Source organism: Scomber scombrus, chromosome 18 (assembly GCF_963691925.1).
Source record: "Scomber scombrus chromosome 18, fScoSco1.1, whole genome shotgun sequence".
Classification (NCBI taxonomy): Eukaryota; Metazoa; Chordata; class Actinopteri; order Scombriformes; family Scombridae; genus Scomber; species Scomber scombrus.
In genome coordinates this window covers 23,207,739-23,233,022 of record NC_084987.1, presented here as the reverse complement: position 1 = coordinate 23,233,022, position 25,284 = coordinate 23,207,739, and the positions used below count along the sequence as shown (strand labels likewise).

Below are 25,284 nucleotides of genomic sequence, written 5' to 3'. Positions count from 1 at the left end.
CTATGTGCTACCAAACACCCAGATGTCTTTTCTGTATTACTGATGTTTTGAACCACTTTAGTTGCATTTACACCCAACGTTTCACTACTTCAACTACAACCTGAATGAAAACAACATTTTTACAGCCTGATGATGACAGTATTTGTTAAGTAATGAAAACATAGAAACCAAATGATCATGTATGTGGTTGATAATGTGCGTCACTTCTCAGTGGCTGAATAATAACAGGTAAGTAAAAGTGAAACTAAAGGCAGATCTAAATTCCCCCAATTAAAAAAAAAAAATAAATAAATAAATTCCCCTTGCTTAGATGCCTGGAGGCACAATGGGAGCTGGAGGTCGGACACAAAAAAAGAGAAGAAAGTTTAAACCATGATTAGATATATTTAATGTATAATTAGTAAGTCCAATAAAAAAAAGAGATTAATAGGTCCATAAGTCCAAGAGGGACTATGCTGTGGGGAGAGTAGAGGGGTAAAGTGAGTGTGTAGGTATAAATGTTAAACAGTCCCATGACATTATATGCAGTTACATAAATATTAATCACAACTTTTCCTCATAATTTCACTCATATTTCTTAAAATATACGTAAAACGCTTTTTCACCATGATTAACACCATGCTTATAGCCTACATACTGTATTTACCTTTGTCCAAGGCCTCGCTGAAGCTTCATATTTCAATTATTTTAAGTATATTAATATCTAAAGAGAGATATTTAAATCTGAGATATTAGTTTTATGCAGATTAAGTTGTGTGGATGTTATGCAAGTGTTATGACATTTTTCTAATATCTACCATGACATTTAACTGTACTAGACTAGAATAAAACAAGTATTTAAATAAGTGGATTGAAAGGTACTGGTAAAATGCATATCTGCTAAGTAGTTCAATATGAACATATAATACAGAAATAGTTTGACATTTAGGGAAATTTGCTTTGTTGCTGGGAGTTAGATAAGAAGTTTGATACCACTCACATATCTGTGCGGTAAATAGTCTAATAGCCAGTTAGCTTAGCTTAGCACAAAGATTGAAAATGGGGGAAAACAACTAGCGTCTTAGCAAGAAATCTAAAATACATGATAAAAAAAAACAATATGATAAAATGCATAAACTGTCAAACTATTCTCTTTATTGCATATCATGTAAACTTACATCAAAGCATATGCTTAAAAAGTTAAATATTTGCCAGGATATAGGTATAATTTTGGAGTAATCTGTTTTCATTACTTAACCTATGAGCTGACCAGCGAATGTGTCAGTCTCCCAAACATTCTGCCTATTAATTAAACCTCATCCCTCATCTATATCAACATAATGAGCTTTTTGCCTTTCTGGTGAGATCTACAGAGCGCACACACATCCATCACGTCATACCAAAGTGTCACTGCACATCCACAAATAGGCTCAGATGTATTTAAATGTCTATTGGTGTCTGTAGGTTGGGTAGTTCTGTTTGTCCATCTGTCTGTCTCTCTGTAGTATTACGTCTACTTGTCTCAGTCCATTTGCCTATGTCTCTGTTATTGTCCGCTCCATCCCCTGTGATCACAAATCTCACCTACCTCTTTGACATTATTCCTCCTCTCTAATGTGGTCACCCCTTCTTGTCATCAACCTCTCCTTTGACTACTTGTATATTCTGTAGAGTTAATTTATCACTGTGGAGTATGATAAAATGGCACTGTGGCTGCATCTGTCCTTACAGTGTATTCAACAGCAGCTGTGAATGTAGTGCAAAAAAGCTGCAGCACCCATACTAATCACTGCTGAGGCACACACACACACACACACACACACACACACACACACACACACACACACACACACACACACACACACACACACTTAGCAGCCACAGCAGCTGTTTTAGCAAGAGGTTTCATTTACTCAGCTGTTTTTCATCAATTTTTAATTATTCGTCTTTCCCGCCATTCCTCCTGAGTCACTCTACATGTACTGCACCTTTCATCTGCTCCGTCTTTTTCCACTTGCAGGGATTTTCCATAGTACTTTTTTCAACCGAGACAAATGGCTTATCAACTGAATATGACGAAACAAATAACTAGATATATTTTTTCCTCATAAACTAGAAAAGTTAGTTTAGTGACAATGACAGTTGGGATTAAGCAGTTAGCTTGTAGATGGTTATGAAGACAGTTATCAACTTCAAGAAGCTACCTCAGCTATTTAGCAGCGAGCTGTAAATATTTTTTAGTGGAGAAGCTGGGATGTAATGGTATCTCTGATTCCCAAAGTGTGCACAATGAATGTCTTTGTGCTATTTAGTCAGACATGCTGTAGCTGGGATGCTTATAGGCTAAAGTAAGATTTCAGTTATCCACTTATCAACAAAGTACCAGTGAAATTAAAGTAAAAGTGTACAAAAAATAAAAGAATTGACAGCGTATCAGCTAGCTAGCTAATCTGCTGAGGCACTATTTCATGTTATAACCAAATTTAGCGGTGTAAAATGCATTAAATCCACTCATTACACTCTGTAGGAGCATTTCAAGCGGAGTTAAACATCCTAGCCCTGGAATATACTGTATCTCATACACAGGCTAGGTTAGCTACGAGTGGCCTTTAGCTATTAAAAGAGTGCACTGTGAGATAGCAAGCCATTACAACCAGTGGAATACTCTACAATTATTGTTGTGTCTCAAATTCACTGTAGTTACAACATCCTTAGCCGCCATTTCCAGTTTGAAAAGACGAGAAGTGTCCATAGTTCCACAATCAACTTTTTGACTATTTTCAGTGCACCATAATGCAATGCGTTTTTCCATACTTCTCAGTGTGAACGCACTTATGTACTCAAAAATATTAAGGGTAAGTATAGAAGTAAGAGATAGCACGTTACCGTTTTGTTTCATGCTAATAGCTTATGACGTGCACAATAGAACATACTGGATGTAATCAGTCGACATGTTCTGTTTCATAAAGTTAGATACATAAAATACATGTTAAGAGTAAAAAGGTCACTGTTAATTAACAGCTAACGCCTATCAGTCCCTAAAACCATCTCCACTTTCACAGTCCATCCCTTTCTTCTCCAACACTTTATACATGTCATTTCAACAGTGCCCACATTTGTCCTCTCCTTCTCTCCGTCCTCCCACCTTTTAACTTCAACCGTGTCCTTTACCACCTCCCTCTTCTTTGTTTGATTTGTAACTTCAGCTTTTGTTTTTTTCCCCTCCCTCCCTTTTTCTTACGTGTAATTCTCTGTTTTGTTGTTTGTTTGTTTACGTGGCGGTGGTTCACTGTTGGCTGGTTGTGTGTGTGTGTCGTCACGGTGGGTGTATCTAGGTTTGGCCAGCACAGTCATTTGCACTCAACAGTTTCAAAAGATACCGCTGGTTGCCCCGGCGACGGTTGCCCCTGCCAACGCGGTAGTCAACGGCAACGACACCACGTTCCATCAGATCCATATCCTGCCTCCACCGCCTCCTCCTCCACCACATTCCCATCAGCCACTGCTTCCACTTTTCACTTCCTTTGGCTATAGCAGGTCGCCCGTGACAACTCCACAGGGAGACACACCCACTGCCCCAGGTACACGGCCCCTTTTTCATTATTATTATTATTATTATTATTATTATTATTATTATTATTGTAAAGCTTCAAGGGATGCTTTTCTGTGGTGTTTTATGAATTCCCTATCGATAAAAAAACCCAACACATCTGATTGGTCATGTAAGATTCTAATTGACATGTTTTTCTAAGAAGGCATCCATTAAAGTTTTCTGTTATGGATCATTATTTATGTAATTTTTATGTGTTGCTCATACTGTATAACTTTTGTTTTTCTGTTGTTGTTGCTGTTGGTGTCATCTCCATTACTGAGAGTCAGAGCCAGCTTTTAGAGAGGAGTATTATTATTGGAGGTCGCTCAATAAAAGAATAACTTTTACAGTAGGCTTTAACAGTAATACCCAGACAGATCCACACTCTCTCACCCACACAGTGGCTGAACTGATCAGGCAAAGGTTTAAGTTTGGTTTAATATCAGTTCAAGTGGGAAGACAGAGGCAGAAAGCAGAGGTTAATCAGTCAATATCCACTTATAGCAATCTAGCAAACAACACTTGCCGTAATAATGGAAAAGCATGAAGATCAAGTTTAGTCTCCTTGATAGAGACTGGATACTTAAGGATAGATCGTTACTACAAAAAAACAATATCCATTATTGTCTTACCTTTGTTCAATTTTTAGCACATTTGAGGAAAATATTGACAAATATGATCCCACATTACACCTTCTGTATGACGGAATGTGTTGAAATTGGTGCTCTCTTTCTGACGATTTAATGTGACGCAGAAAAATGATGATTTCAGTGTAATATGCTACCTTTATCACAGGGGACAGATCCTGCAAGAGGCTACTTGCACAGACTGACTTAGTGACACTTGGGATGAGCAAAGATTATGTATGTGTTTTGGAGATGGAGAGAGAAGGAGAGAAAGATGCATTTTCAACCTTCCCTAAGGTGGCTTAATCTGCCCCTCAGGTGGTTTGTAATCGGCCTCCCAATTGGACTATAATTCATATCTAATGCTTTTTGGTTGAATTTACGCTCAGCATTTTTTGATATTGGATAGCTATCTGATCAGCCCAATATACATTATGTATATAAATGTAAATCAGGGTAAAGAAGCATAACTTGACTATTTTTGCTCCTGGATCCCAACATAATGCTATTTACTTTATTTTAGGGCAACAAAAATAACATTTTCAGTCTCATATCAGCACAGTTACCTTAATAAGAAATGTCTGCATGTAACTAATACAAAGACATACCTTTTTCATGCCGGTTTGACGCTATTTGAGTCTCTGCTTTAGTATTTCTGTCAATGAGAAAGGAGAAAACATACAGAAATATTCATAAAGTAATGCTACTGATGTGGTGTGATTTTAAGAGTTAAAGTATTTTGGGAATTTCTTTGCTAGTGAGGAAGAATATATGTAAAGTGGGAGGAAAGTTCACCATTTTACCACAAACCTGTGTTCACCTGAGTTGGTTTGTGCTTCAGTTTATTGTCTTGGTTCCTTCTTCTTTATTCTTTTTTTTTGCACTTCTTTTTATTCCTTTCCTTCCTATTTGTTCTATCCTCTCTCCCTGTATATCACTCCTGTCCCGACCACCTGGACAACCCTGCTAGTTTATTTATATATATACACACACACACGACATACACAACTCCCTCCTGACCAGACTGTGTGTGTAAGCGTGTTTTCTGTTCCGTCCTCGTCCTCGTGTGTTCTTGCCAACGTCTAATCATTTTAACATCACTTTTACCCTCCTTGCACTTAAACCCTAAATGTGTGTGTATGTTTGTGTGATTTTGTGTGTGAGGGGGGGGGGGTGTTAGACATCGAAAGAGAACACTACATGTGTGACTTGAAAATTTGAGTGCCTGTATCCGTCAAGTCTGGAAATGTTCCAAATGTGCTGAAACACAGTTTAACATAATTTGAAACAACATTGACCTTCACTGAAATTATCGTTATTTTCGTCATTATAACTTAATATAAAATATAGAAATTTGACACCTGGAAGGACCAGTTTTGTTGCAAAGTTTGTCGAAAGCTTAGTTGGAGATGTTGCTTCAAAACATACATAATGTTGCTTTTACCAACATTATAGGGTGATATTTTCTGTCTTCCTAAAATAATTCAATCTTGTGTGGTAGCTGGAATAATGCTAATTCATTCTGAACAGCGTTTAGCTTTTGTGCGGACATTCTTGGATTCTTGAAAGGAACAATTTATGTATTAAATGCAAAATTTAAAGTTTTTTGACTCATATACGTCTCTAGAAAATGTCACCTAGAATGTTTTGCAGGTAAGGTATTCACTGACTGTCAACTCTGCACTTTTTACTCTGTGAATGGGAGCCTTCACTTGACAACATTTTGATTCCTCCACTAGAATAATTTCCTTTAAAAATTCAAGCCATACAGTAAGTCCAAAAATTGGAATGCAACATCCAAAATCCCCTAGCCTTGATCAGTATACGTTTGCTGAAAACAGTCAATTATTGGCATTAACAAATGATTCAAAGCTGCTGAAAATCTTTTAAGTCCTTTTGTCTGAGGTCACATGGAGGGATGCAAAATGGCCACAAGAAGGAGCTGTGACATCACATGAAGGGAAAAGGAACTTTTGTAATGTGTGTGTTTCTCTGGAGCACCCGTTGGTCACACATATAAACCATTTATAATCCCTTATTAAGATGGTTATAATGGTTTATCACGCTCTCCAAATGCACTACAGCAGCCCCATTCTGAAAAAGGCTTGCATATATAATCACACACTTATGGATGCATTATATATGTATGTGTATGTACATTATGGCATATATGTGTATATACACAGATATTCATGTTATGGGTTTATTTATGTACTATGGGTATATAAATGTTTTCATATATATATATGCTGTATTTTTTCTGTGTATGTGTGTGTGTGTTGTGTGTGAGCATGTGTATGAGAATGAATGAAGAAAGTGTAGTGTGTGAGTGAGTTTGAAACTTATATATCTTTTTAAAAACCTCCCCTATCCACCTTTATCCCATCACCCTGCTCTCCTGCTGGCCCCTCTGTAATTTAATTAACCCTACTCTACCCTTCTCTTCTAAAAAATATTAAAAATGGGAACACATGACAGAAAATTAGACGGATTAAAACTCCAGGACAGCTGCTTTCCCAGATCATGGAGAGTTTGCATTTAGATTTGAAAGGTATATATCTTTACTGGGGTGAATAAAAATGTGAAGATAAGTCTTCTAAGACGACAGTAATCTGTTAGAGTCAGTTGTAGCGTCAGACGCTAGTGAAGTCTGGTAGTTTGTCACTAAGTTGAAGCAAAAATGTCCAATGTTGTACCATTTAGAAGTAGTAGAAGGTTGCATTTTAATAATGCTCTTTTAAGCACCATACTAACCTCATATCAGATTGCCGAACTATACAACACTAGTTCTAAATAGAGAGACTTCGTGATCCAAGACTTGCAGTCGCACTTTTAACTTTAACATTTCTTAACATTAGATAGATAGATAGATAGAATAGATAGATAGAAAGTCTTTATTGTCATTGTACAAAGCACAACGAAATTGAGATGCTGTCTTTAAGTGCAGAAACAAAAAAATAAATAAATAATTGCCATTATTTAATGCAGTTTAGTGCATTAATGGTTTAAAGATACGTAAAAACATAATAGTTTGAGTCTAATGTTGAAGCTAATATTTCTATATGAACAATGGATAAAATTACTAGCCTATGTGTAATGTGCGAAAGGGTGGCTGGTAGTGATAAACCACAAAAAATCTATTACCATAGTCTGCTGTTCCCCTTAACACTACACATCGCTATTTTAGCATCTTGTAGCTCTTTGTTTTTGTTTCATGGCCCTCAATTTAAGTGTGTAATAAAATCTCAGCGCATTGATTTCCAGCAGCTAGCTATTTTCAACAATGAAGCTGTGATAAATCCACTGTACACTAGCGCTAAACACACAGTACTAAATGACAGACAAAGTTAGCGACTTTGGTGAACATTGTGGAGCATTTAGCAACAGGAGAGTTAGATTTTTTTTTTTTCAATAGTTGGTGGAGACCAAAACGGAGCTAAAATAATACGTAATATTGTTTAATATTTGACTAAAATCCGTGACATTGCCAGAAACACCAACTCAGAATTAATGCTAACTTTTAACCGATGCTAACACTTTAGGCGTGAAAACTTTAAAAGGTGATAATATGTCTGTTGGATTTTCAACTTGTTCCGCAGTCCCAAATTGGACATAAAATAAGCATTGTTGCTACTTTCATTGGAAGTTTTTGCTAGCAAGAGGAGAGAAAAAATCTTCCTAGGCCAGTTTAGCGTCAGTTAGCAGCTAACAGTGGTGTTCTGTGTTGAAGGTTGTCGCGGCTCAGAGGCAAGTCCTCACAGCTCTCCCACACCGTCCAGTGGGCCCCATGGAGGCTCCAATGAAGAGATCTGGGTACTGCGCAAGCCTGTGGCAGGTAACTAAGCCGCACTGCGCTGAGCCCTCAACCCCCTGACTCCTTCAACTCTGACCGGGGGTCAAACAGTATCTGATGTTCGTTAAAAAAAAAAAGGCCTCTCTGCCTGGCAAGTGGTTTTACAAATGTCCCCAAGAGAGGAATCCATCCGTCATGTGTTAAATCTAATGCTGTTTGAAGGCTTTCAGATACTCTTTGACCTGCTCCTGACAGTCTCCCATGTCCTGCTATCTCTCCATCCAAAGCTTAGCTAAACTCAGTGGCCTTATGTGTAGGACTGCAGCCATCTGCATCAGTCTACAGTCTGTGTGTGTGTGTATCTTTCCAACTAGATGTATGGAGGTGCTTTCAGGTGAGAGAGAAGAAACCTTAGGAGAGAGAGGAGAGTGAGAGAGAGAGAGTGAGAGAAGACATACTGTGTGTGTGTGTGTGTGTGTGTGTGTGTGTGTGTGTGTGTGTGTGTGTGTGTGTGTGTGTGTGTGTGTGTGTGTGTGTGTGTGAAAGCAAGAGATGTGTCTTGTTTACTCCACTTCTGCGTTTGTCGCTCACTTGTCCATCATGCTGTCTGTCTGTCCGTCCATGTCCGTCCTTTCCATCTAACCACACGCTGCCAGTGCATTTCAATGGAGAGTCACACCTGTTACCACGTTGCTTTGAATATCAGCTAAACCACTCAATGTGTGCGTGTCTGTGTGTGTGTGTGTGTGTGTGCGTGTGTGTGTGTGCGTGCGTGTGTGTGCGTGTGTGTGTGTGTGTGTGTGTGTGTGTGTATGTATGCATCCATCTGTTTGTTGCATGTGTGCATTTGTATGCACAAAATCTCTACATATTGTTTGAGCGGTTGCATGCGTGTGTGAATGCGTGTGCGAATGCATGTTGTGTGTGGTTTTTTTGTGCGTATGTGTTTGTGTGTGTGTGTGTGTGTGTTTTGCAGGTGGAGACCGCAGCAGTGTGGGTAGTTCTGGCAGTGTGACCAGTGTGAGGTCATCGGGCAGTGGTCAGAGCGCCGGCAGTGCCACACACATCCTGCATGCACAGGCTGAGGGGGTCAAGGTACGACACACAAACACTTTAAAATGCTGCTATAAACAAATGTGTGTGTAGCTTTTTATTAATAATAATCAAAGGAAGTAGGTTTTTTAGATTTTAGAATTTAGAATTTACTTTGCACACTTCTAAAACAAAATGTAAAAGTTGACTTAATTAATAATTTCACAATGATTTCTTAATACGTTTCTGTAAAGAACTTCAATGTTATAATATTATATAATTAATTAATTTCTAGTGTAACAGAGGGTCAGTCAAAGCTGAGCATGCAGAAATGTAAAATGTGTATACAAGCACAATACAACATTGTTAATATGAATGAATAATGAATTCATATGTGTTTTAATGGAACAGTTCTTTCAAGGAAATTCACATTATCGATACAATTAGTACCAAATTGAATAGTTCTTTCCAGTACTGTTAACTGGAGTAAATATTATGATGTTACAGACTTGCAGAATACAGCATTACTGATAAAACAAAGGAAATAAATCACAAAAAGAAATGAGACCACAGTCAGTATTTTTTTTTACCAAGAAGAAAGCCTGCACATACTTTAAAAACCAAACCACTTCAGTTGGACTGACCTTTAAGGTGCACCATTTATTCTCATTGTAGTGACAATCTCAGCTGCTACTGAACTGAGAGCGGAGAAATATCTGGCTGCTGAGTCTCTCCTGAGTCTTGCTGCTGTCGTTGTCGTAAATTTGTTTTCTTTTTTAAGACGAACAGAAATTGACTTATCTGTATATGAACTATTTAACTCATAAAATCCCCTTTTTTTGGGAGCATCACACTTGCCCCAACATATAAAAACTGTTCCTGACATTTCTAAAAACCACATTTTCTAAAATGACAAATTAAAGGAAAAACCTGAATAAATGAGTGTAAAAAACATAACAAATGCAGGTGCTTCTATGCAGAAATGATGTGATTTCATTTGAAATATTATGGCTTTTACAATCACCCAGTTGGACACCTATGGGAGATTTTTAGAGCAACATGTCAGAGCTGTCCATGACAAGGAGCTTTAAAGCTGTTCTTGACGCTTGTGGTGACCCAACACCTTACTAAGACACTTTAAGTTGTTTGTTCATTTAATGTATCACCCGTCTGTACTGACTGTCTGTCCAGGTGCTTCAGTAAATTCATAAATACAGCAAGTTTTCAGACATTTTCAGCTGACGTCCTATTACGAAACTGCAATTCAGACACTTTTAAACCTTGTAAAACTTCCACACAGCAAAATTAGACCAGAGTGCAGCCCAGACTGACAGGTAGCATCTGTCTTCTCTGCATCCTAATTCATTCCCTTCTCATCACAGCTAGTTTTATTGCCGAACTCGTACTTCAGAACCAAGGTTTAAATGTGAATAATGTGGCAACAGTCAGCATGAATCTCATAGTTTTTTGTTTAGACAGACACTTCAACACAGATTTGATCAATGTTATCTGAAATTAGGGGGTTACAGAATTGGCTTTTTATATTCTGAGTGAAAAGGCAAAAAATAATCAACCAATTCACTCCCCTCCCCCCTCAAGTTACACCCTTCTGTAAAGACATCTCTTTGGGCCGCTATAGGTGATTTACTGGGAATATATGACAAGGGCATGGATGATATATATGTATATATATATATATATATATATATATATATATATATATATATATATATATATATATATATATATATATATATATATATATATATATATATATATATATATATATATATGTGTGTATATATATATGATATAATTTGATTTTTTCATGATCTTCAATGTACTGTATTATGTTAAGGACATGTTAAGGTTAAGGCACATACTACGTAAATGCAACGTCCATAGTTATATTCCCGGTTGATGGACCTTAGGTACATATTACACCCTTCTTTTGGTCTACACTAACAGTCAAAGGGTTGTGGGGCAGTTCCCCTCAGCTCCACAGAGCATTTTAACATCTTTCATCTCATTATTTTGGTTTTACAACCTGCAACCTTACTGTCTGGATTCACTATCACCACTCTAATCAACACTATTCCTAACAGCAGCAGGCACATGTGCAAAAAAAAGTCTGATGAACAGACTATACACCACCTTCCTCGCAGAATAATGAAGTTAGCCACTAGCTTGAACAGGATTTTTAACCAAATGAACAGATTTTTTGGGAGTTGGTTTAGACCAAAAGGGCTAAAAGTAGACTATTGGATATTGGACTTAAAGCTCTAGTGTGCAGGATTTAGGGCCACCTAGTGGTGAGGTTGCCCATTGCAACCTACTCAATACCCCTCCCCTGAACCTCCAAATGAATAGGAGAAATATTCATCGTATCTATAGTAATAGATAGATAGTCACAGTCTTGTGCTCCACAGGAAACAAAAAGGAGTAAATAAGTTCTGGGCTATTGTAGAAACATGGATTGTGGAACTAGAACTGTGGCACTGGGGAAGAGGACCCGCTCCCTGTGTAGACATAAAGAGCTCATTCTAAGATAACGAAAACACAACGATTCTTATTTTCATGGGATTATACACTAACTAAAACATACATTCTACTAGATGCCACCAAATTCTACACACTGCACCTATAATTCACCAGATGGCCAGAAACAAGACTCTTAATGACGGCTGCCCCATATTCGCTAGATTTGTAAACTGGCATCTGTTAGCTAACACCTTCATGATTATGATGTTACGTGTTTATAGCTCATCCCGCTGCTACCAAGTTGTCAAAAAATCAGTTAATGCTGCTTTAATGCAATAGTATGTAAGTTACATGCCTGTTGATAAGGATACATGTGTGATTGTGTGTGTTTCTTTGTATGTGTTTGTATTTGCAGCTTCTAGCCACAGTCTTGTCCCAGTCTGCCAAAGCTAAGGAGCATCTACTGGAGCAATCCAAGTCTGTGGACCAGCCTGCAGGTAAGACAAGGGCAAGAACTTCATCCCAGTTGCTATGTTTCTCTTGATGAGTTCACTTTGGGTTTTAGACATGAATTCACAGAAACCATACTTGCAAGTGTTACGAAACTGGTGAGATTGAGAGCGAGGGGGAGGTAGAGAGGGAGTTTTTAAATAGAGATAAAAAGCTGAAAACCACAGAGCGAGATATTCGGGTTAGAAAAACAAGAGTTTTATTCCACTGGTCTTCTAAACAATGTCATCTTGTCACTTCTGTACACACACACACACTTATACATGCACACACATATACACATATCTTGGCTGGTTTTACAGACAGATGGCAAACGCAGAGGATGTAGGAGGGAGTGCAGAAGGGTATGGTTGGTTTAGGAGGTTTGTTATGCAAGAATCTGATTGGTTTATTGTCAAAGCAGTGAAGGAAACTGACCAGAAATCAGTTGGAGGAGGAGGGCAGTGGTCAGTTAGCGAGATGAGTAAACTCAATCTTTGATGGATGCAAGTTTACAGTAATAGGGCAACAGCTTGATATCGGCCAATGATATTTCTCCAACAGGCTCCACCAGCTCCTCTCGCACATCGAGCCAATCAGGCTGTCCGCTCCACGAAGCGCCGCCTTACGACGCCACGGTAACCAGGAAGGGGGAGGTGCCAGGCGAGGGGAAGGTAGGACAGTCCCAAATGCCCACAGATTGAGTCCTCTATCCCGCTTTCATACAAACACACACCAATCACACACATGCAGCATCGAAGTGCAAGCATGATGAGAATGTAGCTCCTCAGTCACCTTAACCACAACACTCACTCACAAACACACACGCACACACACCAAGATGTCACAACGATTTCTCTCACAACTGGCCTCGTCCGTGCTGCGAGTGTTCGGATGCAGCCACGACACGGTGAGTGTGTGTGTGGAAGATCTTCAGCTTGATCTTGTATGAAACTGTGAATGGGAAATCTTGTATGTAAGTGTGTGTGTGAGAGAGAGAGAGAGAAAGACTAACAGATAAGGTAACAGATAAAGAGAGAATTCTGTCCTCTCTTTATCTGTTACCTGCTCTCCATTATTATTCACACTTTAGTTGCAGCTTTTCTTCTTCCATTGCAGTATTTTTTTCTTATTTTGCTGAGATAAATGTCTTAATATTGATCGTTGGAAGGTGCAAGCATAGCTCATAACTCTAGTTTAGATATTTCGGTGTGTGTGTGTGTTAGTGTGTGTTTGTGCTGGCAGGTGCCCCAGCAGTGCGCATGGCGTGGGTGGATTAGCTCGGCACAAGGAGTGTGAAATCTGAGCTTACACCTTGTACAGTAAGATGTCATTTACTGTAGTGTGGGACTATGTATGACTCTTGTGTGTGTGTGTGTGTGTGTGTGTGTGTGTGTTTGTGTTTGTGTGAGTGTGTATGTGTGTGGGATTACATTAAATTCACATCTTATTGTATAATTATTTCAAGCTTGATGAACCAATGAGCATATTTAAATAGCAGGTGGTCGTGGTGGTTGTGTATGCGTGACTTGCCTCTGTGTGTGTGTGTGTTTGTGTGTGTATGTGTGTGCTGACATATAAGCCATGTTCTCATGGCCATCTGTTAGCTAGAGTCCTCATTCCTCAGCATCCAGCGCCCTAATATTTCCCTCGGCAGGGTAAAGAGGAAGAAAGACCATTTATCTGCAAGGGAAAGAGTGGAGGAGGAGAAGGGCACATGGAAAAATGAAGAAAAGGAGGGGAAGAGGGAGAGAGAGGCAGAGTAAAGAAAGACAAGAGGGACAGGAATCATGTAGGAGTTTAAAGAGAAAGAGAGTGGTTTTATAGTTACATTTAGTCCTCTAGCTTTGGTCCCTGTATCCCTGGTCCATTGAAGCTGATCTGAACTGGGCTGCTCTAGCTGTTCATAAATCCTTTACTGTTTGGTTGAACTTGAACTAAATTCTTAGTAACTACTAGCGAGTTTCAAACCATTAGGTATAGTGATTTACTATACCAGTTTGCACCATTACAACTTAAGGAATGTCTTAGCTAGCAAAAACCTTATATAATATGTGAAGAGGTTGCTAGTTACATTTGTAGAACCAACCAGTCAAAAGCAACCCAAAGTGTAAACATAGAGTAAATGCATCAAAAAAGTGTAAGTAAGTGTGAAAAAGTATAATTGCTATGAAAAGGTATAAGGAGGCCTAGCATTATGTTAAACTTAAGTTTCAGTGCTTTGTCAATGTTGCATTACTATAAGATTATGCAAACATAATTGATGTCATATGGTCATTGAGTCTGGCATTATTGGTATATCTGTTATTTGAACTGAAATGTTGTTTCTGTGAAATGTAATTTAAAATACTTGACATACTTAACAGTATCAGGTGAGATATGTTGACCACATTTCATTGTACCTCTTTTACTCAGTTAGCTAAAGGAGTAATATACGAGGAAGCTAATGTTTGTTCTGTGAGTTGTTTCGGTTAGCTGAGCAACATTTCTTATTTAGGAATAACTTACCCGTTTAAACTAACCCGTTTAATTGAATTATCATTACTTTTCATTTAGTTAACACTTTTGTTAGGCTAAGTGCAAGGTTTCAGATGTCTAGATACTACCTTTACCACAATAACCAGGCTTTGAAAATATAGCAGCTACTATGCTACTATGCTACTTTGCGTAAGTAGAACGCTTATATAAGAAACATTCAGGACACACTGTGTACATTTAAGTTCAACCAGGTTTACAATGAAAACACCTCATAAACACATAATAATTGGCTACGGATAGTTAGCAATGCACTATGTACAGTAGTCTATATTTCTAGGATTATTCTGGAAGGACAGTTATATGAACCTATTCCCTTGATGTTTTGTGGTTGTTGTTGTTTTCGGTATTCCAAACTGTGGAAATCTTCCAGCAATCAGCAGTTTAGATTTTGAGTGGTCACCACCATACAACACCATTTATTGACTTTTCCCTTAATCAAGATAAAAAAATCTATTTTGCCCTTACTTTCAAGCTGAAAAATGTCAAATGAAGATGAACCTGCTGTTGGTAATCTGCAGCTGTCACTGTAGCACTCCACATACTGTAGGCAGGGCCTTCTCCTTCCTAACTTAAGCCTGGTTTTCACTCCAGGGCCAAACAGGGCTAACCACGGCCGATTTATTTGCTTTGTTGTATTACAATGCTGCTTAATCATTGTAATAATCCATGAATGTTCAAGATTTGTCTTTTTGACATTAGTAAAGATATACTGACTACATGATAGAATGATACTCATCAAAGGACAACAGTTCCTTGGCATGCATAACTAAATTGTGGCCCATGCTTGCAAGAACTTGGCCCTGCTGAGAAAAAGTGGCTGTTGAAGAACCAGACACAGAACCAGTGACAGCATGCCCCCTGTCTTCTCTCCTGTAGAGCTCAGAGGCCGTTGTCCAATGGCTGAGCGACTTTCAGCTGCAGGTCTACGCTCCAAACTTCCTGGGCGCTGGGTATGACTTGCCCACCATTAGCCGAATGACCCCGGAGGTAAGGCACCTGATCCGTGACCCCTGAACACCAGAGAGGTCACAGGCACCTCCAAGGTGCACAATATAGACAAGCCTGAACAACTTTGATTTGTGCTGTCCTTGATACTTTCAAGATGCATGAATATCACTTTAAAATCTCTCAAATAAGCACAATTAAATCACTAAACTGATCTCAGCTATCATCTTCCTGCCTCCTGCCAAAGCTGTCCTGGTTTAGCCTTTCACCTCTCACCTTTGACTTGGTATTGACCTGCGTCTCTCTCTGACCCCCGGTATTTTTTAAATATCACAACTCAGAGGTAATCTAAAATAATTGTCTTGCTTTGCACTACCATGTGCTCTTAATCAAAGTTGCATACGTTTGGATTACAATTTACAACATTATAGTCATGCCTTTGATGCTTACATTTCTGTGTTTTAAAGTAAACAGTATATATTTTCATTCACAATTAAATTCCTAGAATGGTCATTTATAATACTCAATTCATTCTGCCATCTTTACCCAGGTTTTAACCACTGTTAGCTCATTGGTGCCTATAAAATTAATGGTTGAGTCTCTTGGCTCTCACTAGTCCCACAATATGCCATTTTAGATGGCCATTTTTAGTAAGCTCTCCCACTTTAATCTGTATGCCATCTGCCCACATTGGAAGGCAATAGAGGAGTGTGCATTTAGCATCTATAGACATTGAGAAAGAAAACCCAAAGCAAGACCTGTCTGCTTAATGAAACAAGAAATGTATGCATTAGGTGTATATTTTTATTCCTATGATTGCTTAAATTAACAAATCATGTTCAAACTCTAAAAGTGATGTATTTATAACTAATTGGAATCACAAAAATAACCAGAGAGCTGTTATGGAAACTAAACTGTCAGATCCATCCAACGGTCCTCTTTCTTAAAATAATTGACTTAATAGTGTAAATAAATGTAAATATCTCAATATTGCAGTTCAGTAATTATTTTTAATTACAACATTTTTAATTTTTAATTGCAACCATGACTGTTATTGTTATGTAATTTTACTTTTATTATTGTGTGTATGTTCATATTGCCCAGGCAGAATTCAGTCTGAATCACAAAATGAAGCAAAAAATAAAAAATACAATTAATTTATTTTATTTTATTTTTAATTACAAAATAAAAGTAAGTTCTGGTTAGCTATTGACATTTCTCCTAATTATGTAAAATTAACCAAAGATGTACAGTATGTCCTTCTCTTCACAACCCTGTGACCCTCCCCTCACCTTCAACACTGCTGCTGCTGCCTGTTCTGGAGAAGTAGACCAATGCTATCTGCCACACTCACCTGCATACAAATAATTTATAAAAGTTGATATGAATTATTTGTATCTATACGTACACTCCGTTTGCAGCTGTGCATGCTGAGGGGTTCAAAATGGAGCTGAGTTATTATTAGAAATATGTCGTAGAACCACGGCCTTCTACTGTGTGTTTATGTCACATCAGCATATTATTTATAGGTCGTACAACTATGTGCATGTATGTGTGACACAATCTAGGTGAGTGTTGTGAATGTGTGTCCACAACAACAACCACTGATGTACACAAAAAACAAAACTAAATAGACAGTGACGGGATAATGCATTTTAATTGTTAATCAATCACAGTTAAAAAAAATCAGTGCTCTATACCTTTAATTTCACTTTACTTTGGGGAATCGAGATGATTCTTTATTTACAGTGCCTCCTTTTCACCGCAGACATTTGCTTTTGCTTTTCTTGCTTTTCTTATGATTTTGAGACATTTACATTTCTGCTCTTTTTCCTCTAATCTGGCAGAAGCTTTCATCAGCTGTCACGCTGTCTCTTGTTTCTTGCAAGTTTTCCTCTGCGTGTGTGTGTGTGTGCGTGTGTGTGTGTGCGTGCGTGTGTGTGTGTGTGTGTGTGTGTGTGTGTGTGTATGTGTGAGAGAGAGCGAGAGAGAGAGACACTGTTGGAGTCTTTGGGAGAATTCAATGCACTTTGTGGAGGAAAAGCCTGCACATGTCACTACTGTGTCTTACTCGTGTGTGTTGTGTGTCTGTAGGACCTGACAGCTATCGGAATAACTAAACCAGGCCACAGAAAGAAGATGACATCTGAGATTAATAAGCTAAGCGTCACAGAGTGGCTTCCTGATCAGAAACCTGTGAGTGAAAACACACACAACCACATACACACACATACACACATGCACATGTGCAGGTTTAATGATCACTTAGATGCTCGCATGGTATAATTACTGTTGTCCTGCTAAAACTGAGTGTCTACCATATTTTTATTCATTGATCAAAAAATTCCAAACGTTATTATTGGCCCTGGTTATAAATCTAAGTTTATTTTCAAAGGCAAAGCTACCAGTTGCGTTAGTGTCGTCTAGCCTGGTGAATAGTCATGTTTCTGGTGTTCCTGTAGGCCAATCTAGGAGAATGGCTGTCTGCTATTGGTCTAAACCAGTACCACCAAGTGTTAGTGCAGAACGGTTACGAGAACATCGAATTCATCACGGACATCACTTGGGAGGACCTGCAAGAAATAGGCATCACTAAACTGGGTAAGACAAACAGATGTACTTTATCCACAGAGAGCCACCCTTAGTAGCTACGGTATCACCTTTAAAGCATAGCATGTATCAGTGTCTACCATCCAGTTCAGCATCATAGACAGCACTTTATGCTGCAGTACATGAAGGATCTTTGCTAGATACCAGCTACTGAGCTGCACTTTATTTAGGTTAGGTTGAGATTGTGTTTTTAAGGAAAGCATTTATATGTGCTAAATTTTATAAGGGCTTGCTCTGTGGATATAATAGATATGGAGTCCTCAAGTCAGTTATGAAAAATATAACTGTTACATCAATAAGTAATACATATAAGACAAGAGACACGCACTTGAAGATTAAAATAATGTATCAGTCAGTCGAAAGTAGGTACATTTTATTTTATAGCTCTTTTCATAGGATAAGTGCATGCTTACGAGGATAAGTACTGTGATTAGCGTTAACCAGCTTACTTTGTTAGCACTAGCTTGCAGACTAAATGTTTTAGCCACTGTTACAAGATTAATAAAGTGATCCACAGCAGTATGCAGAGACACAGTATATGATTATTAACATCATGTGTGCTTGCTGGTGTCGTTTTATGACCAAAGTTAGCTTTAGCCATGTTGCTATCTGAAAATGCCAAAAGTTGATCTGAAGCGCGCCCACAGCCTCAACCGATACAGTATAAGTTACAGGAATATCTACATTTTTAAATGATAATAGAAAACATGATTTCTTTTGATGGAAATATTTTGAAAGCATTGAATATCTCGAATGTAATTCCAATCTGTCAATTTTTTAGGCCACCAGAAGAAGCTGATGCTGGCAGTGAAGCGGCTGGCTGAAATGCAGCGCAGTTCAGAAGGGCGGGGCTCCCTCAGAAAGAAGCCCCCACCAATCACGCAACAGCAGGAAGTCATATCCATGGACAGCCCGCCCCCAGACGGTGAGCTAACAGATAATAAACTTTTAATGAGATTTAACTTAAATCTAATAGAGTTCATGCATGCCTTATCTAATTTTGAACATTAATTGTCTGTCTGCAGAGGTCAAGTCTCCAAAGATGAGTACCTTCCAGGACAGTGAGTTGAGCAGCGAGCTACAGAATGCTATGACCCAGCCAGGTCAGGAGGTGAAAGCTCAGCGAACTCGCAGCCTCAGTAAAGACCATGACGAGGTGATGACAGGAGGAGGAGGAGTAGGAGGAGGAGGAGGAGGAGGAGGAGGAGGTGGTGGGCCACCTAAGAAGGAGGCGCGGACTATGAGGCAGCAGAGCAGCCAAGGAAGCACCTCCTCCCACAGGGGCAGTGTATCCTCTCAAGGCAAACACCGTCACTCCCACTCCCACTCGCAGCCCGCGCCTCCCTACACACCCCCTCACACCCCTACCAAGACCAGGACCTCATCTTCCTCTTCCACTTCCTCCATCCAGAGCGCAGCTTCCCCACAGGCCAAACCCAAGCCACCCCCCCAGTTCATCCAGGGGGACAGACCTCATTCACCGCGCTCACAACCCCCTCAGTCTCCAACCCACCGTGGAGCTCCGAATATGCAGCCTCTGCCCCAACAGCAGCAGCCGCAGCAGCAGCAGCAGCAGCCGCAGCAGCAGCAGCAGCAGCAGCAGCAGCAGCAGCCTCAAGTCCAGCCCCAACACCAGGCCCACCCTCAGCACCACCCACAGACACAGGTCATGGAGGTCAGGGAGAGCGCACAACCACAAGTACCTCTCCTCTGTCTCCCACCGGAGGCTGAGCTGGCAGAGGAGGATGGAGCGGAGCCGGCAGCGCTCCAGAAGAAGCGCGCCCGCAGCCTCAACCGATACGCCGTGTCAGATGGCGAATGTGATGACAGACCAGGAGGGGGAAGAGAAGGAGAAACGGCGGTTCCAGGAGGTCAGAACTCGGCCATCGTCAGAGGGGAAGGAGTTAAATACGCTACAGTCACCCACCGCGTGAGCCGCAGCCACTCTGTCCGCAACCAAGAAAAGAACGTCAACCGCAACCAGACGCAATCCTTTGCCCTGCGGCAGAAGAAAAAAGGCCCGCCCCCGCCACCACCCAAACGCTCTAGCTCTGCCATCTCCAGCTCCAACTCCAACCTGACAGATGCAAACGCACAGCCATTGGCGCTCACCACCACTGGCGGGATGCTGGACGTGCCTTACCACCAACAGCGGCGGGCCAGTGACTTGGGAGTGTCCGTTGAGACAGGTGTTGTGGAGACTAACAGCGTGGGTAGTGTGAGGAGCATTGCCGCTATGTTGGAGATGTCTTCTATAGGGGGTGGACCAAAAGGGATGGCGCTCCAGAAGAATTTCCTGCAGGTATGAGAGTCGAAATATCGTAGAAATATCGTAGAAATACTGTTCTAATATACACATCAGACAGAATCAAACTTATGAGCTAAAAAATGCTTGTGTGTTTACCAGGTGGGGAAAACACGTGATGCCATTGGTCTGGACGGCGAAGTGGTGAACCGACGGCGGACTATCAGCGGGCCGGTCACCGAGCTGGTGGCAGCTGCCAGGCGTGACCAGCCAGCTCCCTCTGCTTTCCCCTCCCCCTCCGCCCAGCCTGAAAACTCCCCTCCACCTGTAACTTCCTCTTCACCCCACCCACCGTCCTCACCACACCCCAGCTCGGGAGGTAGTGGCAGTTCATCTGAGAATCTTCCATTTGCTGACGAGGGAAGCCTGACCATCCGCCGTCAGGGTCGAGGAGAAGGACAGGTAGCTATCTATATACATGTTTGTCTATCTATCTATCTATCTATCTATCTATCTATCTATCTATCTATCTATCTATCTATCTATCTATCTATCTATCTATCTATCTATCTATCTATCTATCTATCTATCTATCTATCTATCTATCTATCGCTCTATTTATCACTCTATCGCTCTATCACTCTATAGGTCTATCTATCTATCTATCTATCTATCTATCTATTGCTCTATTTATCGCTCTATCGCTCTATGGTCGGCCTATCTATCTATCTATCTATCTATCTATCTATCTATCTATCTATCTATCTTTCTATCTAATATACATTATCTATCTATGTAATGTAATGTTCTGAAATCAAATGTGAGCTAATGTACCGTATAAATCCATAGTGAAGCTTCTGTGTTCTGTAAGCTTTATTTGTGCTATCCATGTATCTTTGTCAATGTTTTTGAATGTTTGTGCAAAAATTGTCACTTGTCACGAATGTATGAATTTTCCGTTAGTGTGTATTTTGTGTCTGTCTGCAGGGTGACGGCGAGGGTCCCCAGGGAGACGGTGGCTACACGCAGGAGGACATGTCCATGGTGGAAGCCACAGCTACCTTAAAGCGACGGCCCCGCAGCGCCAAGGCCCACCCCAACGGCTCCGACTTCACCCTCCAGGAGTCGTCCACCGTCAAACGACGGCCTAAGAGCCGCGACAAGGAGCCAGAGGGCTTTGCAGATCTTGCAGGGGCTAACGGAGAGCCTGTGGGCGGCGGGATGCCAAACACTACCCAGCCAGTCCCCTATCAGAATGGCACAGCCACCGTGAAACGCCGCCCGGTGTCTGATGCTGGAGTGACGGAGCAGCCACAACCCCAACACCAACTCCAACACCAACCCCAACATCAACCCCAACATCAACCCCAACATCAACCCCAACACCAACCCCAAGTGGCTGCTGCCCCTCGCAGGAGCAGTGTGGACCAAGCAGCTCCAGTGGGAGGTGAAGGAGGTCCGGTGAGGAAACCAAAGCCCCCAGTCTCCCCCAAGCCTATCGTGGCACAGATAAAGAGACAGGGAGGCCCACAGACCCCCCCACAGGCTGTCTACAACAAGAGAGTCCCTCTGCCGGGCCCTGGGACACCTGGCAGTCCAGGTACTCAGAGTGTGTGTGTGTGTGTGTGTGTGTGTGTGTTTGTGTTTGTGTGTGTGTGTGTGTGTGTGTGTGTGTGTGTGTGTGTGTGTGTGTGTGTGTGTGTGTGTGTGCGTGGTGGTGGATGAGAATGGGTGGACCAAAGAATGCAGATCATAAGTATTCAGTGCTTTGCTTGTGGGACCAGTAAAAAATGATGCCTCATATCAGCAGAGCACATCCTTTCTTACAAAAGTCTCTCACACAAGCCGTGGCTCTCTCATCCTCTTGATAAATTTACTTCAAACAGACTAGTTAGTATGAAGTGCCTTCTGAACATGTCTAAAGACAGAAGTGTTTACAGCTTGTCCAAATGGCCACATTGCAAGGCAAAGTGAATAGTTGGCTGTCCATTATATAAGTTAGATGTGATTAATTGTACAAATGGGGATATCAACACACACTTGTTTGTGCCCACAAAAATGACAGAAGTATTTTTAGCTTGAGAGTTCAAACCCTGCTTACTTTCTTATCTCGACAAGCTGGCCAATCGCTGTGTGAAGTCGGCGTGCTTGTCGATTTCAGAAAGTTACAACAATTGCCGAAAGCAACCACAAAGGAAACTCTCAACAAGCACTCTGTTTCAAGCCTTTAGCCTCTAAGCAACAAGCCTGTAAAGGTGTTTGTACTCCAACTTTGTAAGGTCACATCAGAAGACAAACATGGTTACAGCTGTCTGACTGGCCACACAATGGCCAAGTCGCTGTCATCACTCAAATTGGTATTACACACTTTCAGACAGCCATAAACTTGAAAATGACATACATTGGCCCTTCAAGGTCCCTAGAAGCCAGGAGCTATAGAACAATTGGGGGATTTTCGTCAATAACCCATTCTTGCTATTCTCTCTGTCTCTCCATCTCTGTAGTGGAAGGAAAGAAGATCCCTCCACCAGTCTCGCCAAAACCGGTTCCACCACCCACTGCGCCCAAACCGGCTAAGCTCATCCACTCCATGACCAGCCCGCCCTCCCCGGGCCCTCCTCTGGTCAAGCAGCATACTGTGGTGACTCGACAGACCAGCTCACCCCCCAACTTCCCCCAGTCCAACACCCCGAGCCCACCGAACCCTAAACCGCCGAGCCCGTCTTCTCAAAGTCCGCACACCCCTCAGACCCCCACCACGCCACAGACACCCCTGACTCCGCAGACTCCCCAGACTCCCCAGACTCCCCAGACTCCTGCCACTCCCAGCCCGACCCCTCCGCCTGTCAAGCCTCCTCGTTCCTCCATCGGGGGCGTGTCGGTGGACAGCGGGATGACAGGGGGCGGGGTCACGACGCCGACTCCCATGTCGACAGACTTTGCCGTGGATTCTTTAGTGCATCAGAAGCTGGAGGAGACGAGCGCATCGCTGGCTGCAGCGCTGCAGGCCGTGGAGGATAAGATACTGCTGCATGAGGAGTAAGAAAACACACACGAACACTCACACTCACACACTCACATACTCTCACACACATTACACACTCAAAGATACTCAGAGGCTACTAGTTTTGTGGTAGTAATTGGGAATAACACTGCAGTGGTGTGCAGATTCACAGGGCAAGATGTGGTGATCCTGACGTGGATAATAACTAATATAAAATTTGAGAGAAAGTCACCAAACACAATACTGATAACACCTTCAGTAGTAACAGATCATTGCTTCTACGGTCAAGGAAAACATAATTTACATTAACTACATCAATTTGTAGGGTTACAAGTTTTGTCAATAAAAAGGTCAGTTCATTTCTAGCAGATCCGCTGTGTAGTATTACCCCACTATGTGGAAGCTTGTCCTGGATGCTTTCATAACATTAGTGGCAAAGTAAGTTTACAGTCCAGAGATCACAGCCAGTGCTACCTTAGTTAGCTTTCATCAGTTAGTCCTCATGCTAAAAGCCTTTTTTGTAGTTTTCAGTCATCATCATCAACATCCTCTAATACTAGGACTACACCGTACACAGCAATACAAGAACAATGCTGTTTCTTTATTTCCTGTTGGTGATGATAGTACATGTAGCGTAAGCCATTCTTCTGGCATGATATCATGTTCATAGCTATTAAGTGCACTTTTAGGAGCCCTTTACAAGATACTCATTTTAAAAAGAGTAAGCCAGAAACATTAAAAAGTCAGCTGGAGTGTTAAAAGCTTGAGTGTATATAAATATGGATGCTGCGTCTCCTCTTTCTAACGCTATGCAAAAGTGAAGCCAAAATGTTGCATTTATGGCAGAGGCCATCTTGCTTGTGTGCCGTCATTTGGAGCCAGAGTCTGCGTGGTAGATTCGGGTGGCGTCATGACAGCCTGTAGGACATGCCCACTCAGCTGTTCCGCCACTAGATGGTTTTAGAGCAGCTGTCATAGTTGTCAATCATGACATCACACCCACTTTTTATATAACCAAATAACTAATTAAAAACAAACTTATCAGAAAAATTTGTGCTTGGACAAACATCACTGTGATAAATACTACATAAAATGACAGAAACCATCTTTGGAAAAAATGTATATTACACGCATTTTGACTTTATAATTGGGCTCACGTTCCATCCACTGACATGGAGAGGGTTTATGACCTATACTGCAGACAGCCACCAGGGGTTGATCAAGATGTTTTGGCTTCATTTTTGGAGAGCTGTCATGACGTCCATCTTCATACACAGTCAATATGTTTAACCAACTTATGAAACTAATGTTATATGACTTTTTTCATTTAATTTTAGTAAATTTTGTTTTATTTATAGCCCCAGCTTTTCATTATTACTGCCAGAATATATTACTATGAAACTAGAGGCTGAAATATTTTACGTAAGATTTCAAGTATTCCTCATCAGCTGTTCTGTGTGTGTCTCTGTGTGTGTCTCTGTGTGTGTGTGTGTGTGTGTGCGTGTGTGTGTGTGTGTGTGTGTGTGTGTGTGTGTGTGTGTGTGTGTGTGTGTGCGCGCACGCACATTTAGCTCTGTGGCTGAGCAGAAAACCACAGTCAGCATCCTCGATGACATCGGCAGCATGTTTGATGACCTGGCCGACCAACTGGACGCCATGTTGGAGTAACCATAGAAACCAGTCAGCGTGTCTCCATGGCAACGCTGCACCAGGAGTGACTCAGATGGCACAATAGGCAATATGCCTCTCTCTATCTTATCTCTCCTTCTCTTCATCCTTTGTCTCTCTGCCGTGCCCAATCCACTTCTCTCTCTTCCCCCATCTCCAGCGCCGTCCGTCCGTCCGTCTGTCTGTCCATCCGTCGCCGCTCTGGACAACCTCTCTTCTTTTTCTTTTTCTTCTTCTTCTTCTTCTTCTTCTTCTTCTTCTTCTTCTTCTTCTTCTTCTTCT

General features: G+C 41.1%; 1 protein-coding gene across 4 annotated transcripts in view; it reads left to right on the top strand.

Moving 5' to 3' along the window:
• The window catches only part of caskin1 (CASK interacting protein 1), a 106,267-nt gene extending 80,983 nt beyond the window's left edge, over nucleotides 1-25,284 (top strand). The window contains exons 11-24 of one of the 4 annotated variants that reach the window (XM_062439401.1): nucleotides 3,315-3,560; nucleotides 7,928-8,032; nucleotides 8,967-9,085; nucleotides 11,919-12,000; nucleotides 12,557-12,666; nucleotides 15,407-15,517; nucleotides 17,570-17,671; nucleotides 17,938-18,076; nucleotides 18,867-19,010; nucleotides 19,111-20,387; nucleotides 20,493-20,792; nucleotides 21,294-21,930; nucleotides 22,835-23,369; nucleotides 24,906-25,284. In XM_062439401.1, coding sequence (XP_062295385.1) covers nucleotides 3,315-3,560; nucleotides 7,928-8,032; nucleotides 8,967-9,085; nucleotides 11,919-12,000; nucleotides 12,557-12,666; nucleotides 15,407-15,517; nucleotides 17,570-17,671; nucleotides 17,938-18,076; nucleotides 18,867-19,010; nucleotides 19,111-20,387; nucleotides 20,493-20,792; nucleotides 21,294-21,930; nucleotides 22,835-23,369; nucleotides 24,906-25,002 — 4,004 coding nt within the window. In that variant the 3' untranslated portion in view covers nucleotides 25,003-25,284. The remainder of the gene's footprint in view (nucleotides 1-3,314; nucleotides 3,561-7,927; nucleotides 8,033-8,966; nucleotides 9,086-11,918; nucleotides 12,001-12,556; nucleotides 12,667-15,406; nucleotides 15,518-17,569; nucleotides 17,672-17,937; nucleotides 18,077-18,866; nucleotides 19,011-19,110; nucleotides 20,388-20,492; nucleotides 20,793-21,293; nucleotides 21,931-22,834; nucleotides 23,370-24,905) is intronic. The other 3 variants (XM_062439402.1, XM_062439403.1, XM_062439404.1) reach the window with 3 other exon arrangements.